At 39.5% G+C, this 20,883-nt stretch overlaps 3 protein-coding genes across 3 annotated transcripts; all 3 read right to left on the bottom strand.

Moving 5' to 3' along the window:
- Positions 1-168: 168 nt before the first annotated feature.
- LOC310934986 (uncharacterized protein) lies at positions 169-4,058 on the bottom strand. Its single transcript, XM_083898808.1, has 6 exons — positions 3,824-4,058; positions 2,157-2,633; positions 745-894; positions 512-643; positions 390-413; positions 169-250 (listed from the first exon to the last, which is right to left on the bottom strand). The coding sequence occupies exons 1-6, from the start codon at positions 3,993-3,995 to the stop codon at positions 204-206; spliced, it is 1,002 nt and encodes a 333-aa protein (XP_083754934.1). The 5' UTR covers positions 3,996-4,058; the 3' UTR covers positions 169-203.
- A 495-nt stretch (positions 4,059-4,553) lies between these two features.
- LOC310934843 (uncharacterized protein) lies at positions 4,554-7,391 on the bottom strand (the record flags this gene model as incomplete). Its single annotated transcript, XM_083898642.1, has 2 exons — positions 4,554-5,928; positions 7,220-7,391. 2 exons carry the CDS (start codon positions 7,389-7,391, stop codon positions 5,138-5,140), a joined length of 963 nt encoding a protein of 320 aa, XP_083754768.1. The 3' UTR covers positions 4,554-5,137.
- Positions 7,392-15,662: 8,271 nt separating this feature from the next.
- LOC310934844 (uncharacterized protein) lies at positions 15,663-20,647 on the bottom strand (the record flags this gene model as incomplete). The annotated part of the gene is made up of 3 exons (XM_083898643.1): positions 15,663-15,745; positions 18,700-18,999; positions 20,476-20,647. The coding sequence occupies 3 exons, from the start codon at positions 20,645-20,647 to the stop codon at positions 15,663-15,665; spliced, it is 555 nt and encodes a 184-aa protein (XP_083754769.1).
- Positions 20,648-20,883: the final 236 nt, after the last annotated feature.

Genomic DNA, 20,883 nt, shown 5'->3' on the forward strand with positions numbered 1-20,883 from the left:
TTTTTATTTCTCAGCATCAACATCATATCACAGGTGGCATTTAAAAAAAAAAAGTAGGACACAGGAACTCCAAACTTTTATTTCCAAGTTTTTAAAAAGGACAAAACATGTTTGATGATAAGAACAATCATCATATACGAAAAGCTACTTTAATGAAATATAAAGACACTCGTTTGTGTCTTATCCCAAGTTATGGCTGCTCTTCACTGTCCGACAATATGTGTGTGAGTCGTGTGTCCACTTTGTCTTCCTGTATTGGAAGACACGCAGCATTAGCATAAAATTGTGAAATTAACAGTGCTTTTACAACTAATTAAACATGAACTAAATAAAGTCATTGTGTTCATCAAACAGACAGATAGATGTGTACAAATATAAGACAAATGTACCTTTTTTCTTGTAAGACACCAGCCCTATAACAGATAACATAATTGGTCATTATCAACCTGTCTATAAGTAAAATAGACTTATTTTAACCTTAGATGTCGACACAGTCTTTATACGTACTTACCGTGACAATTGTGAAGATGTTTCTTGAACATTGTCGTTCGAGAAAACACTCTGTAGTTGCACAACGGACAATGATTGTGGCTTCTGTGAGTTTCTTTTGCTTCCCTGCAATAACACGCCACCACAAATTTTTCTGTGGAGAATAACAGCAATTTACACATTTGCTTCAAGTCGCACAACAACAAAAAAAAATAAGACAACATCCAGTGTTTGTCTTTGATTATTTTCAGATACCTGTGCCTCCGTCAAGAAAATAGACAGCTTCGCTTAGATGCTTATGAAGTAGATGTCCAGAAGTGGCTTCTACGTTTAGAGTGCAAAATATACACTGCTGACCCACAAAGTTAAGAACAGACTGTGCTTCACTGAAGATCTGATGTGAATCTGTGAAAGAAAAAAAACACAAGCACTGTCAGAGAATGTTTTAATTGAGTCATATTGGTCGCCTGCGTCCTTCCCAGGAGCCATATTCTACCTAAAAATAACCTGATTGACATAAATGCGAACATAAAATCTTTATGCAGGCTTTATTTCCAAGTCGCGTTTTTGTGGCCAAAGGATATGTAAACTATCTTGGATGCCGATACACATCGAAGCTCATTACGTTAATCGCTTCAAAACATGGCAGACAGTGAAGAAGTGTCATCGATGCTCTGTTACTTGCGCGCCACACTTGTTGTGTGGCGCGCACCAAACGTGTTTGGTCCCTTGGTTCGGTTCGTGTGCGTAGGCGTGAACGTAATCTCGGTACTTTGGTGCGCAACAAATCAACCATAAACCGCTTTACCCGCCCTACTTTGGTACGGTTTCTCTGATGTGAAAGCAACCAAACCAAATGGGAAGAAACGGTCTAGTTGAATGCATTATGGCTATGAGATGAGATACGGGATTACCCCCCGAATTTCCACCGGGTGCATCGGCACCCATGAAAAGTCGCACTTTTGTTCATCAAACTAGTTGCAAAAGGAAGAGAAAATATAGTCTAGACATTGACAAGATTAGAAATAATGACTTTTATTCCAAATAATAATTTTGCCTTGTTCAAAGAACCAGCAAAACTGTTTTCAGCGGTGCTAACGTCATTGCACAAGGGTCTTCAAGGGTTTTCTCATCATCCAATAGCCTTCTAACACGATTAGCAAACACAATGTACTATCAGAACACTGGAAATGGGCCTCTATACACCTATGTATATATATTCCATTAAAAACCAAACGTTTGCAGCTAGAATAGTCGTTTACGGCATTAACAATGTATAGAGTGTATTTATGATTCATTCAATGTTATATTCATTGAAAAAAGTGTTTCCTTCAAAAATAAGGACATTTCTAAGTGACACCAAACTTTTGAACGGTAGTGTAAACTAAAATAGGTAAACAGGTAGTTGATTTTTCCCTGATACTTTTATTTTGTATTCATCATGATCCATGGCGGAAGTGACTTTCGTAAACAACAAACACTGGTTTTCCCAGGAAATGTGGCCCCGCCCTTATTGGCAGCGAGTCAAGGGAGGCGTTTCTGAACACCGAGCGGGTGTCAGGAAATGCCACGGACTGCCAGTGAGGTGCCAATACCTGCCAATGCCACTGGGAGGATCTCGGTGCTGTTGGGAAAAGCCTTTCTCACAAACGCTGCAAATATCTCACCTGTGTGAATTCTTTTGTGCTGTATCAAAGTTGAACGATGTTGAAAACGCTTGCCACATGTTCCACAAGAATAAGGCTCCTCAGACGTGTGAGTTCTCACGTGCTCCGTCAAGGTATCGCTACGTGCAAAACACTTCTTATAGAAGCTGCACATGTGGGGCTTTTCACCTGCGACGTTCCTCATGTTTCCTGTCTGATCTTGACTCTCAGCTACAGCAGAGAGGAGCTGGTGGTCAGTGTCTGGTTCTGGTTCCATGTGATCACTTTCTTCATTATCAGGAGTCAACATAAAGGTATCAGCCTCCTGCTTCAGTTCAAGCGGCTCCTGCTCCTGACTGCTGCAGATTTCCTCCTCTTCCTCTTTAATCTGTAGAGACTCTGGTTCCTCTTGGTCCAGACTTGAGTTCCACTCCTGGTTCCAGAGCTGCTGCTCAGTGAGAACCTCCTCCTCCTCCTCCTCATTATAGATGTGCTGCTCTGGAGGAGGAACGAGGGACAGATTACACAACTGTGATGGAAGTTTTTATGATGAGATTCTAAAGCTAACGTTTCTGTCTAAAAATAATTGTTCTGTTTTGTTTGTTGGATTCTAGGGATTCAGTACAGTCAAAAAAAGCTTCTGTTCCCATCACTAAACTCAAACCCATGTCTTCTTGTGTGAGAACCACTACACCAACTGTGTGGCCTGTCTGTGTTATTTTTACACTGTTCATATTCTCTGCAGTATTTTATTATTTTATTATCTGTTTTTTTAGGTCCTTTGTTTCGATATATGTTGTTTATCTCTGATGTGCAGCACTTTGTTCCAGCTGTTGTTCCTCTTAAAGTGCTTTATAAATAAAGTTTGTTTGGACTGGAATGTACAGAACACCAGTGAGACGTGCAGAAACTTTAATGACACTACAATTATTTATAATAGTAGTAATTATTTATGTAGTATATTTTACAGGGCATAACTATGGAAGCGTATTGCATTCACTTGAAAAAAAAGTCCTGTTTTTCTGAGTAATTAATTATCAGTTGTTTTTTTTAATGTTTTTCTTTAGCAATACTTTCCCTGTTATTCTGAGTAATTTTTTTTGTTTTTCGTGCAATTTTTTTTTCATGCAATCCCCCCTCCTTTTTTTAGAGTTTGTTTTTTTATTACGCCGAAAAAACATACCAAAAAATAAATCACTCCGAAAAACAGGGGAATAAATTAGACAGAAAAACAGGAGAAAAAATATTAGTCAAAAAAACAGAAGAAAAAAATATCAAAAACACAAAACGAAAATTAATTACTCAGAAAAACTGCACTTTTTTTTCATGTGAATGCAATATGCTTCCGTACACAACAACTGAGGGGTGAGTTATTTTTTTTATTTTAAATATCTTATTTCGTCTTTTGCACTTCGTAGACGGTCCCTGCGCTGCGCTCTGACTGACCACTGCACGGAGAGATCGGTGTCAATTCTCCAGCTTCTTCTTCTTCTTTTTCGGATAAAACTTGGATTGTAGCTCGTTGTCTACGTCACTGTGATTCAAAAACACGGTTCACTTCAAAGTTTATCGATCGCGGCGTTTTTAGAATCAGTGAAAATCGTTCGTAATTTACGACATTTACGTCCCCACGCGAGTCACGTTGACGTGTTAGTATTGATGAATCAGATCAGTGAGCTTGTACAGACCTATCCGCTGTAACCTGACTTGAGGTTGACCAACGATCTCCAACAGTTTCCGCTGACGATTCACCTCTGCCTCGTACTCGACGATGATATTCTCTACGTGTGTGAATATTTCTTCCGCAGCAGCAGTTAGTCGCTCTTTTATCAAACCTCTCAAACACTGAAGTGAAGACATCGCTGCTTCGTTCGGAAAAAAGTGGAATATTTAACCGCGACACGTTAAAAACACACCGTAAGGTCTTGTTGTTTTCGTAGCAACAGACCGAGCTAACAGCGCTAGCTCAATGCGCTGTTTCCTGTTCCTTGGTCAAAACTGGCCAAACTACCGCCACCTCGTGGTGTGGAAGATAGAACTGCAGCACAACAGGAGAAAAAGGAACAAATATATAATATAATATTAGCAGTATTTATTTGAATAAATATGATTTCATATTTTACACGATTACTTGTTATTCGTTCACCTGACAACCCTGTAAACAAAATAAAGGAAATTCCACATTACGACTATGACTAATACACAACAATAACTAGTAATCAGTGTTGTGTTGAACAGCACAAGAAACTCACGTTTATATAATAATAAAATATATAATATATTATTATAATAATAAGCCATTTTTCTATAATAAAAACTTAATCAAGAAAAGCAGAACAATACAAAAATTATAATAACAAACTCTTAATATAGAATAAAGACTTTAAATGACAATATGAACATTTTTATTTCTCAGCATCAACATCATCATCACAGGTGGCAACAGAAAAGTAGGACACAGGAAATCCAAACTTTACAGGTCTTTAAAGAGGACAATACATGTTTGATGATAAGAACAATCGTCGTATATGAAAAGCTACTTTAAAATGAAATATATAAAAACACTGTGACGTGATGGGAACCTTTGAAGGTCGCCTAGTTTGTGTATTATCCCAAGTTATGGCTGTTAATTTTGAACACCAGGGCTGATTATAAGAATATGTGAGTGATTCAACTTAAAGTAGTGTCACAGTGGTTCGTCGTGTGGGTTTCCTCCCTTCGTCGTGCAATTTCAGTGGACAATAAAGATGATTTCCTTTTCATTAAAAATACATGTTTGAATAATGATAAACACTCGATGGTTTCTTAAACCACCTTTTCTGCTCTTCACTCAACAGTTTCTGTGCGGTTTGTTCATAAAACTCTGCAAATAAAACCATAAAAGCTCTCCCTTATATACTGGAAACAAAAAACACTGCTCTGCTTGTGTGTGATGTTCCTAACTGATGATCACTGGAGTCTCGTATCACCAAATTACTTTCAGCAGGTGCTGCAGTGGCTTCTCACCTGTGCTGATTTCTCATGTGGACGTTCAATGTGTTTTTGAGCATAAAGCATTTATTACAAATGTGGCACACATGGGGCTTCTCGTTGGTGTGAGTTTTTTTGTGGATTGTCAAAGCCGAACTTTGTCGGAAACACTTTCCACACGTTTCGCAACTAAACGGCTTCTCGCCCGTGTGAATTCTTTTGTGAAACACCAAATTCAGTGCGGTTCGAAAACACTTTCCACACGCTTCACAAGAAAACGGCTTGTTGCCCGTGTGACTTATCATGTGGACTTTCAAGCCGTCCTTACGCGAAAAGCCTTTCCTACAAAGGCTGCATACATAGGGCTTCTCACCTGTGTGAATTTTTTTGTGGATTACCAAATGCGTAATTTGTCGAAAGCTCTTTCCACAGGTTTCGCAAGAAAATGGCCTCTCACCTGTGTGAGTTCTCTTGTGGATATTCAAGGTACCTTTACTAGCAAAGCATTTCTTACAAATGTTGCACATATGGGCCTTTTTACCCGTTTTTTTCCTCATGTTTCCTGTCTGATCTTGACTCTCAGCTACAGCAGAGAGGAGCTGGTGGTCAGTGTCTGGTTCCATGTGAGTCAACATAAAGGTATCAGCCTCCTGCTTCAGTTCAAGCTGCTCCTGCTCCTGACCGGTGCAGATTTCCTCCTCTTCCTCTTTAATCTGTAGAGACTCTGGTTCCTCTTGTTCCAGACTGGAGTTCCACTCCTGGTTCCAGAGCTGCTGCTCAGCGAGAACCTCCTCCTCGTCATAGATGTGCTGCTCTGGAGGCTCTGGAGGAGGAACGAGGAACAGATTACACAATGAAATAATTGTTCTGTTTTGTTTGTTGGTTTGAAAAAAAACATGTAGATTCTGGGATTAGGCAAATAAATTGAGCAGCACCATCCCAATACCTCCCCCTTAAAATTTCCACTTGGTTGGTTTGGAGTGTCGTCAACCGTAAATTCCCCTCGTTGCGGGAAGTGGCTTCCCTATGGAGTTGGGACACCACCACATGCATATTAGCGTAGTGAACGCAACGAACGTGCTAACCTACGTCACATGTTGACAATTCTACCGGTTGTTTTTCTCCGTCAACGCCAGCCTTTCTCCGTCCTCGTAAAAGCTATTTCACGAACGCCGGTACACACATCCAAAACACTGACCAAACTACTCAGATGTAGCAGAGCTAGCTAGCGGCTGTTTGCCGAGCGCTTCGAGAGAGTATACTCTTGTAGAGCTACATGACGGGCTCGGCAAATAGCCGCTAGCTAGCTAGCTGCTTTCATAAAGTTGTTCTCGTCAGTTATATTCTGACATTAGTGTTCAAAGCTCAACGGTCCTTTGGATGTATATCAAACCAGCATAATCAACACATATCGACATTGTAACTTATTTTACGAAAATATATTCCAACAAAATTGTTCCTCGGCAGATGTGACCACCACCTTTGTTGAATGTAATCAGCAGGCTCGCTGAATTAGCAAAGCATCATGGGTAATTTCATCTTCCACTTCGTTTTAAGCCGGCATCAGAGCTCACTACATTTTGAGGGTTGTTTATAAGGGCAAAATCGCACTCCCACAAAAATGTTAAGTTAGGGCAAAAATGTAGGGTTTGGGGAGGTATTGGAAAGGGGCCTTAGTTCCAGCTGTTGTTGCTTTTAAAGTGTTTTATAAATAAAGTTTGTTTGGACTGTACAGTACACAGTGCTGAAAGTTAATGACACTACAATTATTTATAATATTAATACTTATTTCTGTGGTGTATTCTACAGGGCACAAAAACAGAAGGGTGAGTTGTTGAATATTTTTTTTAAATATCATTTTTCTGCTGCTGCACTTTGTAGACGGTCCCTGTGCGGAGAGATCGGTGTCAATTCTACAGCTTATTCTTCGGATAAAACTTGGATTGTAGCTCGTTGTCTACGTCACTGTGATTCAAAAACACGGTTCACTTCAAAGGTTATCGATCGTATTAAGAATCAGTGGAAATCGTTCGTAATTTACGACATTTACGTCCCCACGCGAGTCACGTTGACGTGTTAGTATTGATGAATCAGATCAGTGTGCTTGTACAGACCTATCCGCTGTAACCTGACTTGAGGTTGACCAACGATCTCCAACAGTTTCCGCTGACGATTCACCTCTGCCTCGTACTCGACGATGATATTCTCTACGTGTGTGAATATTTCTTCCGCAGCAGCAGTTAGTCGCTCGCTGATCAAATCCCTCAAAAAGTGAAGTGAAGACATCGCTGCTTCGTTCGAAAAAAAGTGGAATATTTAACCGCGACACGTTAAAAAACCACCGTAATGTCTTTCTGTTTTCGTAGCAACAGACCGAGCTAACACAACAGCGCTAGGTCGACGCGCAATTTCCGTTTCCGGTTTCTGGCCAAACTACCGCCACCTCGTGGTGTGGAAGATGGAACTGCAGCACAACAGAAGAAAAAGGGAACAAAAGCTATGATTATATTATATTAGCAGTATTTATTTTTATAAATATGATTCCATATGTTCCATGATGACTTCATTTAACTCTCCCTGTAAAATAAAAACAGAGGTAGTGTAAATAATAGTAATAGTGAGTAGTGAAAGAATATCAATGTTTTTCTTCCATTTTGGCTACTGAAACAACACAATGTGCACATACTGTAAAAGCCAACTCAAAACTTTTATTTCCAGGACTTTGAAGAAATACAGTTTCAATGATCAGGACAATCATCATATATGATAAAATAGGATATATAGGATAATAATAAAAATGGAATAAATTAGTAAAATTTAAAAAGGCACTGCTGATGATCCAGTTAACACAAATACTGTGACGTATACTCGTATATACATAGTTAAGCTCAGAAAAACACATCCCTCACAAAAAAAACCTCGAGTCTTTTCAAAAACGAGTTTAGGTGAATGCAAAATGCGCTTGCTTACAGGTGCAAGTAACTGAAATGTTTATTTTAAGGTAAGATACAGTAAAGGTGGACGAGGGCGGGACCAAAGGAAATCAGCAAACCAAAAAACTACATCATCAAAACAATACAAAAAAAAGGTTTCAGTGATAAAGGACGATCAGAGAGTTAAAAATACATATTTTTTTACCCACAGAAGTAAACAAAAAGTTCTTAAACCGACGGTCATCAAATTCATTTGACAACGAAATTCCGCTCAATATTCATTTCGTCTCTTCATAAAAAAGCAGTCAATTGGATCGTTTTGTTTCGAATCGGAGCAGCAAACAAACGCAATAAACCAACTTATTACCATCGAACTGTAGTGAACATATCATTATGAAGACTTCTACACAACACTGCGGTCTAGTATTGTGAGTACCGTATTTTCCGCACTATAAGGTGCAATTAAAAGCCTTTAATTTTCTCAAAAAACGACAGTGCGCCTTATAATCCGAAGCGCCTTATATATGGATCAATTGGTAAAGTTTGCCTTTATCTGTTTTGTTGACATTCCCTTTAGCACAGCTCCATCTATATACAGTATATGGTCTGGGGATCACGCCCTGCACAGTTAAAGCTGTGGTGTTTTTCTTCTACGAGAGTCTCAAACGCTGTTCTTAGCGTTATTGTGCGACAGAGGCTCCATGCTGTGGTTTTTTGAGAGGACCATCCACGTCTATGACTTCTTCTCCCTTGTGAACTGTCATGTGTCTCTTCAAGGCGTCTTTACGCGCAAAACATTTCTGACAAATGTGGCAAACGTACGGTTTCTCACCCGTGTGCGATCGCATGTGGCCTGTCAAGTACGTTTTTTGTAAAAAAGACTTTCCACACGTTTCACACGAAAACGGCCTCACTGTGTGAGATCGCATGTGGCTTGTCAAGTCCTTTTCTTGTACAAAAGACTTTCCACACCTTTCACACGAAAACGGCCTCACTTCTTTGTGAGTTCTTTTGTGTTTGATGTAATTTGAAACTTGTCGATAAGACTCTCCACATGTTTCACAAGAATACGGCTTCTCACCAGTGTGAACTCTCATGTGGACCGTCAAATCTGAATTGTGTCGAAAACCTATTCCACATGTTTCACACGAGTGTGGCCTCTCACCTGTGTGAATTCTCCTGTGCATCATCAAGGTTCCTTTACGCGTAAAGCTTTTCTTACAAATATTACAAACATGGGGCTTCTCACCCGTGTGGATTTGCCTGTGCATCATCAAAGTTCCTTTACGCGTAAAGCTTTTCTTACAAATATAACAAATATGGGGCTTCTCGCCTGTGTGAACTCTCCTGTGAATCATCAAGGTTTCTTTACGTGTAAAGCTTTTCTTACAAATATTACAAACATGGGGCTTGTGAATTCTTTGGTGGATCACCAACTCTAAACCGGATCGACAACCCTTTCCACATGCTTCACAAGAATATGGTTTACCAACTGCGCAAGTTATTTTGCGTGTTATGTTTTTTTTTTTCGCAAAGAATTTCTTAGAAATGTTAGACGTGTGGGGCTTTTCTTTTGTACTCTTGACTGTCTGATCTTGACGCTCAGCTACAGCAGAGAGGAGCTGGTGGTCAGTGTCTGGTTCTGGTTCATCAAAGCCCACGATGACGGTTTCAATCTCCTCCTTCAGTTCAAGCTGTTCCTGCTCCTGACTGCTGCAGATTTCCTCCTCTTCCTCTTTAATCTGTAGAGACTCTGGTTCCTCTTGGTCCAGACTGGAGTTCCTCTCCTGGTTACAGAGCTGCTGCTCACTGAGAACCTCCTCCTCCTCCTCCTTAAGAACATCTTTCTGTGGAAGATCTGCAGACACAAAGAGAATAAGTAAGGACATTGATAATAAAAGTAAAAAGTGAAGACAGCCTTTAGCCTTGACCTCATTAGTTATGAAGTCTTTAGAAAAGCTAAAGTGGAAAAAGTGGAACGCAAACTTTGCAAGCAACAGTTTGCTTTTCACAGCTCTACTACAAACATGGCATATCGTTTAAAAACGCTAAGCTAAGGTTGCTCCGTCTGTTTTCAGTATGAACATATCAAAATTATTAGCATATTTCAATGTTTTCATCTAATAATTGTTGATTTGTTTTATCCCCTGTCGCCCTACGTAGCACTTTTGAAAATTGTCATATATTGAAGTTTGCGGTACAGTACAGATACTTCACATATACCTTCATACATCCCTTACATAAACAGTTTCGGTTTTTACAGACAGGTTCACTGCTTAGACTCCCATTTGCAAAGTCAAACAGATATAAACACTCCTTTGTTTATTATTATTTATATATATACTATTTTACCCTGAAAAGGTAGTCAGGGTGAAATAGCCTTCCCTCTTAACTTTAGTGTTTTAAACTTGGGTCTGTATTGCAATGTGTAATTTATTGCAATGCATTATGCCATGTGTTGTGTATATTTTGCTTTGTGTGCTCCTGCTGTTGCGAAATTAAACGCCCCCAACGATATCGATTGATTATTCAATTATTTCTAATAGCAATAATTATTTCTGCAGTAATATCTTTTTTCGGCTGTTGCACTTTGTAGACGGTCCCTGCGCTGCGGTCTGACTGATCACTTTAAAGGTGATCGAATCTGTGAAAATCGTTCGTAATTTACGACATTTACGTCCCCACGTGAGTCACGTTGACGTGTTAGTATTGATGAATCAGATCAGTGTGCTTGTACAGACCTATCCGCTGTAACCTGACTTGAGGTTGACCAACGATCTCCAACAGTTTCCGCTGACGATTCACCTCTGCCTCGTACTCGACGATGATATTCTCTACGTGTGTGAATATTTCTTCCGCAGCAGCAGTTAGTCGCTCTTTTATCAAACCTCTCAAACACTCAAGTGAAGACATCGCTGCTTCGTTACGGAAAAAAAGTAGAATATTTAACCGCGACACGGTTAAAAAAACACCGTAATGTCTTTCTGTTTTCTTAGCAACAGACTGAGCTAATAGCGCTAGCTCGACGCGCTGTTTCCGTTTCCGGTTTCTGAACAAACTACCGCCACGTCGTGGTGTGGAAGATGGAACTGCAGCACAACAGAAAAAATGGAACAAATACCTATGATTATATTATATTATATTAGCAGTATTTATTTTAATAAATATGATTTCATATGTTCCATGACTTCATTTAACTCTCCATGTAAAATAAAAACAGAGTTAGTGTAAATAATAGTAATAGTGAGGAGTGAAAGAATATCAATGTTTTCTTCCATTTTGGCTTCTGCGCTTTATTTTAATTCTTTGAAACACAATGTGCAAATACTGTAAAAACCAACTCAAAACTTTTATTTCCAGGACTTTGAAGAAGACAATAAATGTTTTTTTTTTTTTTTTTTTAAGAAATACAGTTTCAATGATCAGGACAATCATCATATATGATAATATAGGATAGGATATAGGATATATAGGATAATAATAAAAATGGAATAAATGAGTAAAATTTAAAAAGGCACTGCTGATGATCCAATAAACACAAATGCTGTGACGTATACTCGTATATACATAGTTATATACATATACAAAACCTTGAGTCTTTTCAAAAATGAGTTTAGGTGAATGCAAAAGGCGCTTGCTTACAGGTGCAAGTAACTGAAATGTTAATTTTAAGGTAAGACACAGTAAAGGTGGACGAGGGCGGGACCAAAGGAAATCAGCAAACCAAAAATCCCTCACCGACTTCTCTACAAAAGAAGACATTGTCAAAACAATACAAAAAACAATACAAATAAAAGGTTTTGGTGACATAGGACGATCAGAGAATTAAAAACATCTACTTTTTTACCCAGAGAAGTAAACAAAAAGTTTTTAAACCCACGGTCATCAAATTCATTTGATGACTAAATTCCGCTCAATATTCATTTCGTCTTTTCATAGAAACGCAATCAATTGGATCGTTTTGTTTAGAATCGGAGCAGCAAACAAACGCAATAAACCAACTTGTTACCATCCAACTGTAGTGAACATATCATTATGAAGACTTTTACACAACACTGCGGTCTAGTAGTGAGTATATGGTCTGGGGATCACGCCCTGCACAGTTTAAACTGTGGTGTTTTTCCTTCTACGAGAGTCTCAAACGTTGTTCTTAGCGTTATTGTGCGTCAGAGGCTCCATGCTGTGCGTTTGTGAGAGGACCATCCACGTCTATGGCTTCTTCTCCCTTGTGAACTGTCATGTGTCTCTTCAAGGCGTCTCTCCGTGCAAAAGATTTCTGACAAATGTGGCAAACGTACGGTTTCTCACCTGTGTGAGACCGCATGTGGCTTGTCAAGTACTTTTTCTGTACGAAAGACTTTCCACACGTTTCACACGAAAACGGCCTCACTTCTGTGTGAGTTCTTTTGTGTTTGATGTAATTTGAAACATGTCGATAAGACTTTCCACATGTCTCACAAGAATACGGCTTCTCACCAGTGTGAACTCTCATGTGGACCGTCAAATCTGAATTGTGTCGAAAACCCATTCCACACGTTTCACACGAATGTGGCCTCTCACCTGTGTGAATTCTCCTGTGCATCATCAAGGTTCCTTTCCGCGTGAAGCTTTTCTTACAAATACTACAAATATGGGGCTTCTCACCTGTGTGGATTCGCCTGTGCATCATCAAAGTTCCTTTACGCGTAAAGCTTTTCTTACAAATATAACAAATGTGGGGCTTCTCGCCTGTGTGAATTCGCCTGTGAATCATCAAGGTTTCTTTACGCGTAAAGCTTTTCTTACAAATATTACAAACATGGGGCTTGTGAATTCTTTGGTGGATCACCAACTCTAAACCAGACCGACAACTCTTTCCACATGCTTCACAAGAATATGGTTTACCAACTGCGCAAGTTATTTTGTGTCTGATGTTTTTTTTTTCCGCAAAGAATTTCTTAGAAACGTTAGACGTGTGGGGCTTTTCTTTTGTACTCTTGACTGTCTGATCTTTACTGTCAGCTACAGCAGAGAGGAGCTGGTGGTCAGTGTCTGGTTCTGGTTCCATGTGATCACTTTCCTCATCATCAAAGCCCACGATGAAGGTTTCAATCTCCTCCTTCAGTACAAGCTGTTCCTGCTCCTGACTGGTGCAGATTTCCTCCTCTTCCTCTTTAATCTGTACAGACTGTGGTTCCTCTTGGTCCAGACTGGAGTTCCTCTCCTGGTTACAGAGCTGATGCTCACTGAGAACCTCCTCCTCCTCCTTAGGAACATCTTTTTGTGGAAGATCTGCAGACACAAAGAGAATAAGTAAGGACATTGATAATAAAAGTAAAAATTTAAGACAGTTTTAACCTACAAACCCCGACTCCAATGATTTTGTGATATTGTGTAAAAAATGTGAATAAAACCAGAATACAATGATTTGCAAGTCCTGATTTAATCATTCAGAAATATTGTATTTTATTTGTTTGAAAAGACACTTTGTTTGCAATGATCATGATTTTGGTTGCTCCGACTGTTTTGCGCTTGTTCGCATGTTCTTAGCTTAAGTTTAGCAAACATTAGATCCGTTTATTTAGGTCTTATGTTTCTGTATATGTTATTTATCTCTGATGTGCAGCACTTTGTTCCAGATGTTGTTGATTTTAAAGTGCTTTATAAATAAAATTGGTTTGGACTGGAATGAACAGTACACCAGTGACGCGTGCAGAAAGTTTCATGACTCTACGACTGTACACTACTAAACAAACTCCTATAGACCTATAGCCTAGAGACTGGAGTTTGAGGAGGAACCGTCTTCGTTTAAGTCCGATGAGACTAAAGATACCGTAAACCCAAAAACGGTGACACATACCGAACCATCGGAAAACTGTACCGTTACATCCCTATTGCTGGCTCGACCATTTTTTAAATTATTATTTTTATTTTTGGGGTGAATTTCATTAGGAGGAAAGTACCGAGTGCTAATAGGGGGTGTTTTAGAGCACCCGTGTTTCACAAGTAACAGCGTGTCTTCTGAGAACACCCCCCTTGTTTTCCACTATTTTGGTTTAGTCCAGCCCAGGTGGGTTGTTGTGGCTCAGTGGCTAACGAGAGACAGACAGATTAGCGTTGTCATTAATTAGACGTGAATTTGCAACGTTGCAAGCAACAGTTTGCTTTTCACAGCTCTACTACAAACACGGCATATCGTTTAAAAACGCTAAGCTAAGGTTGCTCTGTCCGTTTTGAGTATGAACATATCAGAATTATTAGCATATTTCAATGTTTTAGTCTAATAATCGTTGATTCGTCTTATCCTCTATGTCGCCCTACGTAGCACTTTTGAATATAGTCATATATTGAAGTTTGTGGTACAGTTCTGGAACTTCACATGGTCCAGTGTTTAAATCTTCCTTTTTGTTTCTGAATGTCTTAAAGACAAACGATATGTGTGTTGATTTTAGACTCTCCTGTAAGTTAAGTGATTGATGGTCAAGCTATTGAAATGGTTGAGTCCAATAAATACTTAGGCACTATTAACGACAACAATCTGTCATTTGGGAAAAAATACAGACTTGATCTACAAGAAAAGCCTGCAGCGCCTTTTCTGTCTCTCTAAATTCCAGGTTGATTCTTCCCTGATGACAATGTTTTATCGTTCTTTTATCGAATTGGTCATTTTCATTTATTTGTTTGTTTATTTATTTATTTGTAAAACAGAAACCGACTCAATAAGGTCGTCAGTGCAAAAGTCACGAGCACATTTCACTGCAGATTTAACTATGACGATGATGTGCAAAATGTGTTTTGCACAGGATTTGTGAACCCGTAGCCCCTATTTTGTGTTACCAAAGAATACAACTTCAACTTGACATTTAACTGCGAAATCTGCAGTTAAATGTGCCCGTGACTCTTGCACCAAATATACCTTCATACATCCGTTTTTACCGACAGGTTCACCGTTTAGACTCCCACTTGCAAAGTCAAACAGATATAAACTTTGTACCTTCCGCTGTTCTTCTTTTAAAAGCTAGGAGGAAAAGGTAGTCATGGTGAAATAGCCTTCCCTCCTAACAAATGCGTTTTAAACTTGCAATTTGTAATTTATTGCAATTCATTATTTTGCTTTGTGTGCTCCTGCTGTTGCGAAATTAAACACCCCCAAATATATTGATTGATTCAATTATTTCCAATAGCAATAATTATTTCTGTCGTAATATCTTTTTTTCGGCTGTTGCACTTTCCCTACGCTGCGGTCTGACTGACCACTTCAAAGGTGATCGAATCTGTGAAAATCGTTCGTAATTTACGTCATTTACGTCCCCACATGAGTCACGTTGACGTGTTAGTATTGATGAATCAGACCAGTGTGCTTGTACAGACCTTTCTTCGCTACGTTGACTCGAGTTTCACCGGCGGCCTCCAACAGTTTCCGCTGACGATTCACCTCTGCCTCGTACTCGACGATGATATTCTCTACGTGTGTGAATATTTCTTCCGCGGCGACAGTTAGTCGCTCGGTTATCAACTCTCTCACAAACTGAAGTGAAGACATCGCTGCTTCGTTCGGAAAAAAGTGGAATATTTAAGCGCGACACGTTAAAAAACACACCGTAATGTCTTTCTGTTTTCGAAGCAACAGACCGAGCTAACAGCGCTAGCTCGACGCGCTGTTTCCGTTTCCTGTTCTCTGACGTATACGCGGCCAACTACCGCCACCTCGTGGTGTGGAGGATGGAACTGCAGCACAACAGGAAAAATGGACCAATTGTCTTTAATTATATTATATTATATTATATTATATTATATTATATTATATTATATTATATTATATTATATTATATTATATTATATTATATTATATTATATTATATTATATTAAACACTGATCAACATTTCTCAACACTATATTAAAGTGTTGACAATACTATATATATATAAAGACAATGCTATATATCAGGATTAACACTGTGAACCTCCAAACATTAGGCAACCACGGAGAAACAGGAGAGGAGTTTATTCATAATAACCTCATTAAAATAAACACTAGGACCGTCTCACAGCCAAAAACAATATTATTATTAAACATTCGATCCCTCAGCTCCAAAACATTACTCGTAAATAAATTAATAAATGAACAGGATTTTAAAGGGATAGTTGGGAATTTTGGACGTAAGACCTATTTTCCTATAACTCAGCCAGTGTGATGGAGACTTTTTCAAGAAATTTCATTCAGTTCTTCTAGTTGCCGAATTCGCTGGTGCTATGGCTAGCGCAAGTCAATGGTACCTGCTTGTATGACATTAGAAACACTCATACCGACTCCACAGTGCACCCGAGGCAAATCGATTGTAACGGCAGACTATCAATGTACATATCTGTGTTGATAGAATGTTTGAAATAAAACCAACCTTGCAATTTGAGGCATTTATGTCTCAGCAGCAGCAGCGCGTCATACTTCCTGTTAGGCTATGGCAGCGGCGGACTGATTCCGCTGCTGCTGAGAAAGTAGTCCCTCAAAAATTAATGCGATGCGAGGTTAGTTTTGTACGGTGGCCCAGAGGTGTCAGGACAAATACAAAAGCCACAACACAAATGCAAAAGCCACAACGGAAGTGATTAAAAAAAAATTTTTTTTAACGGTAACAGATTTTCACAATGCGGTGGTTAGGACCATGATTATTTGTTTAATTATTAATTATATACTAATTAATATACTAATTATTTTTATTAGGAATAATAACACCGTGTTGAAGTAGTTTTATAACTACCGAGTGTTTCACTCAATATGTTCTCAAGCGGAAGTCTCGAGAGACATTTCATGTTCAACACGACTCTCGCGCTATCTTCTCAGCAGCGAGTAAGTGCGTTACTTTATTGACATCTAGCGACGCGAACATTTGATGGATATGATCCCCCGCCCCATCACACTCAGTCATGGTGCCACACCACGAAATCACTGTCTCCACCAATTCAACAGCAAACATTGTCAAAATCTGTTACCGTTAAAAAATAAATTAAAAAACATTGTGGCTTTTGCATTTGTGTTGTGGCTTTTGTATTCGTGTTGTGGCTTTTGTATTCGTGTTGTGGCTTTTGTATTCGTGTTGTGGCTTTTGTATTCGTGTTGTGGCTTTTGTATTCGTGTTGTGGCTTTTGTATTCGTGTTGTGGCTTTTGTATTCGTGTTGTGGCTTTTGTATTCGTGTTGTGGCTTTTGTATTTGTGTTGTGGCTTTTGTATTCGTGTTGTGGCTTTTGTATTTGTGTTGTGGCTTTTGTATTTGTGTTGTGGCTTTTGTATTCGTGTTGTGGCTTTTGTATTTGTGTTGTGGCTTTTGTATTCGTGTTGTGGCTTTTGTATTCGTGTTGTGGCTTTTGTATTCGTGTTGTGGCTTTTGTATTCGTGTTGTGGCTTTCGTATTTGTCCTGACACCTCTGGGCCACCGTAGTTTTGTTTCTAATATTATTCTATCAACACAGATATATACACCGATAGTCTGCCGTTACAATTGATTTGCCTGCAGACGACACCCAGCTATACGCATCTGTGTGGCCTGATGACCCAAACCCCTCAATTAAACTTCAGGATTGTCTTATAGACATACAGACGTGGATGACCCAGAACTTTCTAATGCTTAACACGGAAAAAAACTGATGTCATGGTCCTGGGGCCAAAATACATAAGAGCACCATTTTCAAATCAAGCTTTAAACCTCGGCAGTAACACCCCAGTCCCCTGAAGTACAGTAAGGAACCGGGGTTCCTGTTTGACCAGGATTTATCACTGGATGAACACATTAATCAAACATGTAGAACAGGCTTCTACCACCTTCCAATTAGAAATATTATATTGCGACAAGACTGAGAAGCTAATCCACACCTTTATAACCTCTAGTCTGGATTACTGTAACTCCTTAATGTCAGGATGTCCTAAAAAGTCCCTGAGAAGCCTTTAACTGGTCGTATTCATTCAACAGACAGTGTATAAAAATGATATTTTTTTTATTTGAAAAAATACAGTTGATACAAGTGACGACAATGCACTCGACATCTATTTTGATTTTAGTTTACATTTTGGATTTTGCAATTTGAAAGTGACACGAGCCAAGGACGAGTCACCATGTTATTTAATAAATGAGGCTCCATAACATTCAGAGACCGTCCCTGTAAGTGGTTATGGCTTCTTCTCACGTGTGGTTTCTCATGTGGCTCATCATGGTATCTTTACGCGCGAAACATTTCTTACAAATGTGGCAAATATACGGCTTCACGCCTGTGTGAGTTCGTATGTGGTTTATCACACTGGAATTATCTCGAAAAGACTTCCCACACATTTCGCAATGATAAGGCTTCTCGCCTGTGTGAGTTCTTTTGTGGACTGTCAAATCCGAACTGCATCGAAAACACATTCCACATGTTTCACAAGAATATGGCTTCTCACCGGTGTGAGTTCTTTGGTGGATGATGAAATTTGAAGAATGACGATAAGTCTTTCCGCAAGCTCTACAAGAATAAGGCTTCTCACCTGTGTGAGTTCTTCTGTGGACCGTCAAATCCGATCTTTGACTGAAAGACTTTTCACATGTTTCGCAAGAATATGGCTTCTCGCCTGTGTGAGTTCTCATGTGGGCTATCATGTTATTTTTGCGTGCAAAGCATTTTTGACAAATGTCGCACATATGGGGCTTTTCACCTGTAATTCTTCTCACGTGGAGTGTCCGATCTTGACTCTTAGCTACAGCAGAGAGGAGCTGGTGGTCAGTGTCTGGTTTCATGTGATCACTTTCTTCATTATCAGGGGTCAACATAAAGGTATCAGCCTCCTGCTTCAGTTCAAGCTGCTCCTGCTCCTGACTGGTGCAGATTTCCTCCTCTTCCTCTTTAATCTGTAGAGACTCTGGTTCCTCTTGGTTCCTCTCCTGGTTCCAGAGCTGCTGCTGATCAGTGAGAACCTCCTCCTCCTCCTCATTATAGATGTGCTGCTCTGGAGGCTCTGGAGGAGGAACAAGGAACAAATGTGAAATGTGAACACTGATAGAAGTTTTTATGATGCGATTCTAAAGCTTACTTTTCTGTCTGTCTGTAATTGTTCTGTTTTGTTTGTTTGTTTGTTTTTCATTAGGGTTAAAGGGGTTAGCACTCGTGCCTTTGGAGTAAGAACAGCCAGGTCCGTGACCCTTTCTAAACAAGGTCCTTTCTGCATGGAGTTTGCATGTTCTCCAGTTTCCTAACACAGTCCAAAAACATGCAGATTTGTGAATTTAGCAAATAAACTGACGTAGGTGTGGTGTGAGAGTTTATGTGACCTAATTAGGTAAAAACAATATAAAAGACAGTACATTCACAGTCGCTGATTAAAAGTAGGGCCGCTACCCTTTGAGAAATGACTTGATCTTTTTTTATTGCTGTTACGGCAGGACTTGTTTATTGGTCTTGTTTTAATCCATCCATCTTGTCCCACTTTATCGGCGGCGCTGTCATAGGGCGAAAGGCCACATATGGAGACAAACAACCATTCACTCTCACTCCTACGATCAATTTAGAATGAACTGCAGATTAGCGTTTTTATATAAGGCTTTAATAAACAAGTATGATATGCACAAATTTACAGAGACTTTACAGCGACTTTACAGACCCCTTGCGTTTTTTTTTGTTAAAAACTGTGAGCGACTTTATGTCATAAACCTACGCACAATTCTGCCGCACGAGTGAAATCCATCTAACTTTATTTACTGCGCGCGTACACACACACACACACACTGACGGAGTCACAGACAAGCTGTGGATGTTCAATCTCCAAACACAACGTGAGGCTGGTATTTTGACAATTTCTCATTCTGGGAGGCGTTTTAAAAAATATTTATATATATATACAGTTTAAGGTCCTAAAACACCACATCCGTGTTGACGGCCCCTTAATAACTGATTTCATTATTTGGCATATTTTCCACCGGACAGTTTGGCCTTTTGAACCCAATACTGGATCGGCCCCATCCCTATTTTAAAGTGCTTTATAAATAAAGTTTGTTTGGACTGGAATGTACAGTACACCTGTGAGACGTGCAGAAAGTTTAATGACACTACAATTATTTATAATAGTTATAATTATTTCTGCAGTGTATTCTACAGGGCACAACAGCTGAGGGGTGAGTTATTGAGTATTTTTAAAAAATATTTTTTTTTTCGTCTGCTGCACTTTGTTGACGGTCCCTGCGCTGCAGTCTGACCACTGCACGGAGAGATCGGTGTCAATTCTCCAGCTTCTTCTTCTTCTTTTTCGGATAAAACTTGGATTGTAGCTCGTTGTCTACGTCACTGTGATTCAAAAACACGGTTCACTTCAAAGGTTATCGATCGCGGCGTTTTTAGAATCTGTGGAAATCGTTCGTAATTTACGACATTTACGTCCCCACATGAGTCACGTTGACGTGTTAGTATTGATGAATCAGATCAGTGTGCTTGTACAGACCTATCCGCTGTAACCTGACTTGAGGTTGACCAACGATCTCCAACAGTTTCCGCTGACGATTCACCTCTGCCTCGTACTCGACGATGATATTCTCTACGTGTGTGAATATTTCTTCCGCAGCAGCAGTTAGTCGCTCTTTTATCAAACCTCTCAAACACTGAAGTGAAGACATCGCTGCTTCGTTCGGAAAAAAGTGGAATATTTAACCGCGACACGTTAAAAACACACCGTAATGTATTTGTGTTTACGTAGCAACAGACCGAGCTAACAGCGCTAGCTCGACGCGCTGTTTCCGTTTCCTGTTCTTTGACGTATACGCGTCCCACTACCGCTACCTCGTGGTGTGGAGGATGGAACTGCAGCACAACAGAAAAAGGGCACAAATACCTATTATTATATCATATTATA

Source organism: Microchirus variegatus, assembly GCF_963457635.1.
Source record: "Microchirus variegatus genome assembly, chromosome: 12".
NCBI classification, from domain to species: Eukaryota; Metazoa; Chordata; class Actinopteri; order Pleuronectiformes; family Soleidae; genus Microchirus; species Microchirus variegatus.

What these genes read in the sequence shown, in the direction of transcription:
- LOC310934986 (XM_083898808.1), bottom strand. Translation starts at nt 3,995, where the DNA reads ATGTCTTCACTTCAGTGTTTGAGAGGTTTGATAAAAGAGCGACTAACT. An exon ending in ACATCTTCACAATTGTCACG is followed by an intron (nt 414 to 511) that starts GTAAGTACGTAT and finishes TATCTGTTATAG; the next exon opens with GGCTGGTGTCTTACAAGAAA. An exon ending in GGTGTCTTACAAGAAAAAAG is followed by an intron (nt 251 to 389) that starts GTACATTTGTCT and finishes CTTCCAATACAG; the next exon opens with GAAGACAAAGTGGACACACG.